The sequence below is a fragment of the Bos indicus x Bos taurus genome, chromosome 14 (assembly GCF_003369695.1).
Source record: "Bos indicus x Bos taurus breed Angus x Brahman F1 hybrid chromosome 14, Bos_hybrid_MaternalHap_v2.0, whole genome shotgun sequence".
In the NCBI taxonomy this organism is placed as follows: domain Eukaryota; kingdom Metazoa; phylum Chordata; class Mammalia; order Artiodactyla; family Bovidae; genus Bos; species Bos indicus x Bos taurus.
The window spans coordinates 1962201-1971310 of NC_040089.1; the positions used below are offsets into that span (position 1 = coordinate 1962201).

Consider the following 9110-nt stretch of genomic DNA (forward strand, 5'->3'; position numbering starts at 1 on the left):
TGTGTCTGTGTGTACACACGTGTATCTCTGTGTGTGTGTGCGTGTCTGCATGTGTGTGCACATGTGTGAGGTCAGGAGGGAGGGACAGACCGCCCCTTGAGCTGCCCGCTCCCCCTCCCCAGAGGCTGCGGTGGTGGATGGAGCGTGGCGTCCGGGTGGGCAGGAGATGACTGTGCCCCATGCGTAGGAGCTTTACATGGGAGAACCTCACTTAATCCTCACCACAGCTCCATGAAGGAGGTGCTGGTGTGTCCCCATTTTTCAGATGAGAAAACTGACACACAGAGAGATGAAGGGACTTACCCGGAGGGGATAGCACAGAGGGGTGAGCCTCCTGGGGTTGGGAGTGCCAGGGAAACACTGCCCAGAAGGCCAAGTGGCTGTCCAGGATCACAGAGCGGGAGTGTGGGGCCAGGCTGTAGCTCGGGTCTGCGCGACCCTGAGGTCTGGTGGTGTGGGGACTGCGGGTCGTCCACGTGGCCTGGGTGGTCAGTGGCGCTGTCCTCAGGGCATGCTCATGAAGGTGGCTCAGATGACCGCTCTAGGCTAAGCCTGCAAAAGGCCTGGTGGCCTGGTCATCTGCAGTCTGGTGACATTGGGCAGCCCTGCCCGCCCTGCCTCAGTGGTAAGCGTGCCTGCCGGGGGTGCTGGGAGGCCTCCCTGAAGGTCACGCGGCTCCCTGGGCATTTATGCATGGAAATCTCCTCCAGGGACCCAGCGCCCACCTCCCAGAGCCCCCGGTCAGCAGGCAGGTGGGCAGAGACCCCTGGGAGAGGCTGGGGACAGCAGGAGGAGGGGAGGGGCTGTGGCCCCCATCATGGCCCAGATCTATGAAGGGTCATCCGTGTTGCCTCTGCAGTGACCGTGGGCATCAGCGGCGAAGGCCGCCGGATGTCCTGCTCAGAGGAGTCCCGCCCTCTGTGACAGTCTGTCTCCTCACCACGCCGTCACCTTCGCAATGGTGTTACTATTGTCACGAGCCTGCTCTTGTTCATGGAGACAGGACACTCAGCTGGCCTTTCTCTCTGATGTTCCCGTGTGGCCCTCCAGCCAGCAGGGCCAGGCCTTGTCCTCCCGGTCACCTCGGACAGGACACACGGGCACAAGTCCCAGCAGCCCAGAGGTCGGCGATGCCTCTGTCTGATTCAGTAAACACCCCCGCCCCTGCCAGTTGGAAGCAGACCCAGCACTGCTCCCTCAGGGGAGAGGCAGGCCCCTGAGATGCTGACCTGTCAGGAGCAGAGTGGAAGCTGGAAGGGGCGCAGCTCTGCAGGGAGGGCTTCCTGGAGGAGGTGGTTCTTGAGAGCTGAGGATTGAGAGGTGGGGATGGGGTCCTCCATCAAACAAGAAGGTGGGCACTCGGGGCTGAGAGCAGGGACAGGCAAAGGCCTGCGGTCACTGTGGGTGGAGCACGGCAGCAAAAGCCAGGCCAGGCCGTGTTCAGGAGGCCCCCAGGCTTCCTGGGGCCACTTGTCAGAAGCAGTGTTCGCTCCCAGCAGGCCCCCTTCCCCTTGCATATGATGGCCCCACCCCTCAGCACCCCCAGGCTGGGCAGAAGGCCACCTGAGGAGGGCTGGCCCAGCCAGCCGGTGGGAATGCCCTCCACCAGGACAAAGGTGGAAAAGAACAGAAGCACGCCAGTGCCAGCGGCCGCACAGAAGTGAGAAGACGGGAGGCCTGATGGACGGTGTGGTGGCGTTTGCCGGCCGCTAGGCAGGGGCGAGGTGGAATGGCCTGGAGCCTTTCGAGTCCCAGCCACCCCAGGTGCCCACGGGGACGCGCAGGCTTCCTCTCCTGCAAGCTGGCCGCCGACCTGCCTGACCACACACCTCCCCAGAAGCAAGAGTTCGGGTTCCCTGATGACTCCTGTAACCCAGGCTGGGAACCTTGCTCAGACCCCAGCCCCAGGCCTTTGTTCCCATCATGGGGGGTAGGGGCGCTTGAGGCCTGTGTGCCCAGCTCCTGGGGAGGCGGCCATAGCCCTCCGTGTCCCTGGGGCAAGCCCCCGCCCTCACCGTCCCCTTCTCCCCGACCCCCTCCCTTCCCCAGCTGGCACTGGCCTCAGATTTGGTTCTGTGACTCCAGGCTCTGGGGCCGCACCTGTCCAGGGGTCACACTGTCCCTGGAGTGACCACTGGACACACAGAATCCCAGGCTGTGCCAGGGCCCTAGGCCCTCAGCAACATCAGGACGGGAGTGGGAGTACCTGATGATGCCAGCCGGGGGCCCTCTGAGCAGGGGGAAGGCGAAGCTCGGCACCACCTTCATCCCCCATGCCCACCTTGACCTCAGGGTCAGGCCACTGAGCCATCTAGTCCTGTGTCCACTCTGATGACCCCACTCACCAGGCGGCAGGAGGACACACTGCCTGAGGCCAAGGGTTGGGCGAAAGCGTGTCTGTGTGGTGGCATAGCCCTGGGTTTGGGTCCCACCTGCCATCTCCACCTGGGGCAGAGGGCAGGTCCCCAGCTCCATGCAGCTTTGGTATCAGACCTGTGAGGGGGGATAGTCCCCGCCCCGACATAGGGCTGCGCGGTCATGGGTGCTCCTGCAGGAGCCCCGTCAATCAGCCCAGCAGGGCGGGTGAGGGCCTGGCCACTTTCCTTCCCTTGCTTCTCCAGAGCCACGCAGGAGGCGGCCGGTGGGGTCCTGCCCTTGGGGACCCCCTGAGAGGAGGGCTCCAGGCCCCACTTGCAGGGCAGGCACTTGGAAGGGAGCCGCCAGGCCTGACAGAGGAGAGAGGGCTTCACTGCAGAACGAGGACTTCAGGGGGCCAGGGGGAGCCTCTGGGCCAAAGTCTACGAAGCAAGCATTCTGAGGGTCAGCTGCGTTTCGCAAGACGCCCCACCCCGCCCCCTGACTGTTTCCCTGCTCAAAGCTAGCAGTTTTGCTTCTGGGTACTTCTCAGTAATTGCAATAATAAATTGAATAATTAAGCTAAATCCACAGAAGAGAATTAAATATTAATTTATAATAAGCTATTCAGACAGGGTCACTAGGGAGGACCAGCAGACTGTATCTGCGCTGGGTGCTCTCCTGCCCAGCCCCCGAGCTCTCCCTGCCAGGGCAGGGCTAACCCACATGTAGCCTCGGTCCAGGGGGCAATGGTCACTGTGCTGTCAGTTGGCCTGTCAGTCGGCCAGCAGGCACACGAGACTGGCATCAGGCCCAGCAGTGGAGGAGGATGCCCAGGGGTCTGGGCCTGGGTCCCCATGGCAGCTGAAGTTGCCCGCCACCAAGGGGGTGGGCGCATCACTGGCAGAGTGGTGAGTGGATGAGAAATGACTCGTCTGAGGGACATTGACAGTGACCTGAGGGATGGGAGCCAAGCCCAGTCCCTGTGGTGCCTGCACCTTGAGAAGGCCTCTCACCGTCACCCCATAGCCCAGGGAGCTCACGGGTGATCTGAGCCCCCGACAGTCAAAGGACGGTGCGCCAGACGGACCCTAGGGCAGCCTGCTCCCACCCTGAGCCCTGACCCTGGTCACACTCTGAGGCCTGACCCTGGTCACGCCCTGAGCCCTGACCCTGGTCACACCCTGAACCCTGACCCTGGTCACACCCTGAGCCCTGACCCTGGTCACACTCTGAGGCCTGACCCTGGTCACGCCCTGAGCCCTGACCCTGGTCACACTCTGAGGCCTGACCCTGGTCCCGCCCTGAGCCCTGACCCTGGTCCCGCCCTGAGCCCTGACCCTGGTCACACCCTGAGCCCTGACCCTGGTCACACTCAGAGCCTTGACCCTGGTCATACCCTGAGCCCTGACCCTGGTCCTGCTCTGGTCATGTGATGGACCTGACTCTGAACCTGATCCTGGCTGTAGACCCGGCCCTGACCCTGCTCTTAAGAGATGAGAAAGCACGGGGCAGGCACAGTGTGTCTACTACATGAAGTTGATGGTGAGGTGGGGAACGTGGTCAGTGCAGGTTATGGGTCTAAATCAATCCAGGGTCCCTGAGACCCCGGGGGTGTTTGGAGCTGGGCACCATCTTGATAGGATGGGGGTGTGTGAAGCCCCTGTGGCCCCCAAGGTGACACCACCCTGAGGAGATGGGGACTGAGGAGTTTGGCCGGGGCAGGAAAAGGGTGCAGCAGGGATGGGGGCAGGGCAGGGCTGCAGGTTGTGCGAAGCCCGGAAAGACGGCCCCCTCCAGCCCTAGCACCCTGAGAGCCAGTCTCCGCACCATGGACCTGTGGGTGCCCTCCTGGAGGCCCTGTGGACCCCAGCCCAGGGGAGATTCCAGTGCCGGGGCCTCAGCCCTGCAGGCCGTGGCCTGTCCCAGCACCTTTCAGATCCCGTCAGCGTCCCATCTGTTCAGACCCAAAGGTCTGCTCCATAGCCTCACGTCAGAACCATGTGGCTGAGGCTCCGCCTGCAGAGCACGGGGCAGCAGGCGGGGCACTTGGGGTGGGGGCCGCGTGCTGGGTGCGGGGGGCCCCACATGAGTCCATTCATGCAGGTGGAGACGCACTTGCAGAGGGCCAGATGGGGTCTGCACAGGCCTGGGGGCTGGGGTCGGCAGGGGCGTGCTGAGTCTTCACCATCCTGCCAGCCAGAGCCTGTGCCCAGGCTTCCAGGAAGGGCTAAGCCAGCTTGGGGGTGCCAGCTGACTGTAGCCCCATTTTACTAACCAGGAGATGGAGCTTAGAGGCCCAGGCCTGCAGCTGGCTCTCGGGATGGGGTCTCCCGTGAAGCTGGCATTGAGAGGGCCTCCTGGGAGGGACCCTGGGGAGGAGGTGACAGGCGTGGAGGTGGGGTGCAGGGACAGGAAGGCGGGAGAGGCCACAGAGGAGGCACGCAGGTACCGGGGGCTCTCTGGTGGGGGCTGAGGCAGGCACAGCTCTGAAGGGTGCCCATGTGGGCTGAGCCTCGGTCACCCTTTTAGGCCTGTGTCTGGGGGCACATTGGGGAGCGACTGCTGCTCTCCTCCCTGCCCTCCCCTTCCTGGCACTCAGCATACCCTCTGGGAGGAAGGTGGGCAAGCTTGCCCAGCAGGGAGGGAAGCATAGGCCAGCGGCGGTTCCTTGTGGTCCTCAGGTTTGCTGCTGGGCCCTGGCTGGGGCAGAGGGGCTGTGGGGAGGCGAGGGAGGTGGCACGCGCCTGGAGACCACGTGCAAGGGGCGCGCGGGCCGGCGGGGGTCCCGTTCCTCAGGGCCTTTTCAGGGGCCTGGCCTGTGCCCGCCATGGCGGGCTGTGATTTTCAACATGCGCTCTGGGGCCTCCTTAAGAGGCGCCGTTTGAGGAGCTGCCCTTCACCCGCTGGCTCGTGGCTCCAGGATGGTGCGGGGGGCCCCCAGCCTGTGCAGACGCGCGTGGCCGCAGTCCTTGTGGTTCCGAGGAGGACATGTGGGCGGCGCTGCAGGAGAGGAGGAGGATGGGCGGTCAGCAGGGCCCTTGGGGCTGCAGGGGCCGGCCAGCTGTGACGTTCCGGGAAGGGAGAGGCCGGGGGCCAGGAGGCGCCGAGGACAGCTCCTGGCGTGTGGCTTTGGAGGCAGGAGAGAGCAGGGCAGCCAGGGTGGACTCGCGGGTGAGGACGGGCTGGACAGGGGAGGAGGGAGGGCAGTGAGGTCTGGGGAAGCCTGACTTGGGCCGGGGCGGGGGTGGTCCACGCTGGCACTGCGGCCACAGTGGCTCCCCTCCCGGGACCTCTGCCTTCTCACCTGCGAGATGGAGGCTGGTCGCCAGGGCCCACGCTCCTTGCCACCTTGTGACTCACTGCCCAGCGTCTTGCCCCCAGGATCGCAGGGACAGGGACCCCAGCTCCAACAGCCCTGCCCAAGGGAAGGCCCTCGGCTCCCCAAGGAGGCTGGCGTGTTGGGGACACCCAGGCCTGGGAGCCAGCAGGACCCCTCGCCCACCGTTGGCTCCCGGGCCTCCTCCCTGACTGCTCTTGCCGCAGCTGAGCCGGGCTCTCGCCAGGAGCTGACGGAGCCTCTTGTGTTGCAGGCTGATGCTGTCGCCTGGCCTGCATGGACCCGCAGAGCTTTGCACCTGCCTGCCACATGCCGACCCCCTGCCTCTGTGCCGGCCCCTGGCTGAGCCGCCCAATAAACTGCCATCATAGCCAGCTACAGGACCACTGTCTCCATCTGTCATCCGTCAGCAGGAGGCAGCTTCTGGCTCTGGGACCCCAGAGATGGAGCCTGGGCTGCGTTGGGTGGGAGGGGTGGCGGGGGTGTGTGTGAGTGTGTGAGTGTGTGGGTGAGATGGCCGCGTGGGCAGGAAATGCAAGATGGGGGTGGGCCTCCACCGACCGTGGGAGCCCAGCCCGGCCGCGGCTGGCCCCGTCCTCCCCAAGGACCAGTGGGCAGCCCACCACCCTGTTCCCCCACGCAGCTCTGTGGCCTCTCCAGCTCCCGAAGTGATGTCACAGCTTTTCTGCTTCTGGGCACGCGGCCAGGGGCTGGGCACGGAGAATAGGGTCCCAGGTGGGAAGAGCCCAGCCCAGGTCGCCCGTGGGTCCCCCTCTTCTGCAGGAGTGAGGCGTGGGGGAGGCATTCCTACCCAGGAGGGGCTGGAGCCAGAGAGGCCGCTGGGAGTGCACGGTCTCTGCAGGTAGAAGAGGGCGGGAGGCGCCCCGCCCGCCGTGGGGAGGGCGTGCAGGCAGACCCCAACCCCTCTCTGCAGGACTCAGCGTTGCCCTTCCCAGGCCCCCATAGAGCTCAGGACCTTGTGGGCTGGGGGCTGCACACACCAGGCCCCAGGACAGGCAGAGTCCATGGCCTCAGAATTCCAGAAGGGTCTGCAGGAGGCTGCTTCCTGCTCAGCGGCCCCTCGTTCTCCAGCCCCCCATCCCCACCCCCCAGTCCGTCTTCTGCTGCAGAGGGTCTGAAGCATTCCGGACCCTGGCTGCTTTGCCCCAAAGACAGCTTCAGGTTGAACGATCCTGCGAAGCTCTGCGTTTCTTGACACTTTCTTCCCCAAGGCCTGGGAAATGCGACCCTGCGGCAGTGTGGGCACGGCGGCAAGACAGGCTTGAGGGGCGAGGTGGTGGGCAGACCCCTGGGTGGGGGCGGCAGCTGCATCCTCAGCTTTGCAGCCATGGGGCCGCCGGCTGCTCGGGCCCAGGGTGTCTGGAGGAGGTGTCGGCCGCAAATTGGATTTTACACCTCTGGCCGCAGGTGCGAGGCCTTGGGCCTTCAGGAGCCAGGAGGGCGGCACATGTGAGTGCATAGCCCAGCTCTGCTGGCCAGGCCAGGGATGGGCTGCAGAGGGGAGGCTCTTGAGGCAGGGCAGCCTGGGGTGGGGCAAGGCTGGGCGTGGGGGCAGAGGGGCAGGAGATGGCTGGCCAGTCCCCTGTGCCCCGCCTGGACGCCTGAGCACGGGGGACCCCGGCTTGCCTGCATAGACTCTGCATCTGCTCACTCTCAGCCACCAGACCCTGGAGTGTCTGGGGGTGAGGGGTTGTGGGAGGGGCTGCCGGGACCCCAGCACCCCCTGCCACCCCGCCAGCACCACTCGCTGACCCTGGGGGAGCAGGTGTTCTGGGGCGAGGCCTTGGCATGGACGGGCTGAGGGCAGCACAGGGCCAGGAGGAAGGCTCCCAGGGCAGGGCTGGTGGCAGCAGTGGCCACCACCTGGCTGGACTCCGAGCCTCCCTGCTGGAGAGTGACGCGTCAGGGTGACCTTGGGCTCCTGCTGTCTGGAGCAGCAGGGAGGTCGAGAGCCGGGCCAGCTGTCTGGGTGCAGACAGCGAGCAGCTGGCCAGCAGGTGCCCATCTGGTGCCTGCACAGAATGGGCTGGGGCCACTATGACCGGCGGTACCCACTGTGCCCTCCTGGAGCCAGCGGGATGCGGGGAGCACCCCCACTCTGTCCCTTCCTCTCCTGGGAAGGCCCAGAGAGAGACCAGGCTCCCTGAAGTCCCACAGTACGCGGCAGCAGAGCCAGACTTGGAATCAGTCTCACGTCTCCAGGCCAGACACGAGTCACGGGAAGCCAGAGGCTGGCTGCATTGAACTTTCCTTCTGGGGAGCGTGTGGGTGCTGGGAAGAACCTGGCTTGGGCACCGAGTTGGTGTAAGAGAGGTATTTGTTCAACGTTGATCACAGCCCAGGGGCACTCATGCCTCCCTCCCCTGAGCCTCGGTTTCCTGTCTGTAGAATGGGACTGTTAGAGTCTCCAGCGGGAGGGTGACGGGAGCCAGGCCTGCACAAGGCCGGGGCTCAGGCTCCACCCTGTGCTGGCCGTGCCCTGCCTGCTCCCTGCTTGCTGCAGAAGCCTGAGAGGACCCTGTTGCGGGGACCCTCTGCCCAGGATCCGGACCCAGCACTTCAGGGCCCCTTGGACCCTGAGCCACAAACCTGCAAGAGCCCCTCGCTGAGCCAGCCTTGGGTGGGGGGCTGCATCCAGGGGGTCCTTCCACTCTGTGTGTACACTGTCAGCCACATACAATCTCAGCAACTCCTCCACTTCACAGGACACAACTCAGGCAGACAACCAAACACAACCAAACAAAACAGGACAAAAAGAAAGAGTGCCTTCCTCTCCCTAAGGGGATGTCCACCAGGCACCGTTGCTCTCAGATGTTTTCTAGCAGTGTCGTGAAGCCATTGCCAAGTCCTGCGGTTTATGGACTCAGTAAGAAGCACAGCCTCCTCTAAGGCAGCCCGAGTGATACGTGGATGGGGCGGGGAGAGTAGAAAACCAGGAGGAGACTCATTAAATAGACAGCAGAGCGGGAGACTCAGCTAGTGTATGTAGTAGCTGTCATGACCGTGGAACAAAATAGCCCCTGACAGCACCACTGACCCTCTGGTTAGGCCGGGGCCCTGCAGGGACAGCTCGTCTCTGGTCCTGGTTTGGAATCACCCACGGGTTCACTCAGCTGCAGGCCTGCCGGTCAGAGCCGGCTGTCGACTGGCATCTGAGCTTGGGTCGCCGGCCTCAAGCCAGCATGTGGCCTCTCCCTGTGGTCCGGGCTTCCGTGTGGCTGGCCGCTGGTCCCAGGGAGCAGCCCCAGAGGGAGAGCCCGGCAGAAACAGCATCCTAGTCTGAGACCTCATCTCCGAAGTCACACAGCATCACTGGGACTGCAGTGAGCAAGGCTGAGCCCGCCAGGTTCACGGGCAGGGAGGGAGACATCACCTCTTGGGAAGAGCGGCAACG

At 64.5% G+C, this 9110-nt stretch overlaps 1 protein-coding gene across 5 annotated transcripts in view; it reads left to right on the forward strand.

Annotated features, from left to right (window-relative positions):
* The window catches only part of TSNARE1 (t-SNARE domain containing 1), a 117777-nt gene extending 111699 nt beyond the window's left edge, over window positions 1–6078 (forward strand). For 2 of the 5 annotated variants that reach the window (XM_027560703.1, XM_027560704.1), the window contains one exon: window positions 5949–6078. In XM_027560703.1, coding sequence (XP_027416504.1) covers window positions 5949–6041 — 93 coding nt within the window. In that variant the 3' untranslated portion in view covers window positions 6042–6078. The remainder of the gene's footprint in view (window positions 1–5948) is intronic. The other 3 variants (XR_003514385.1, XM_027560701.1, XM_027560705.1) reach the window with 3 other exon arrangements.
* The last annotated feature ends 3032 nt before the right edge of the window (window positions 6079–9110 follow it).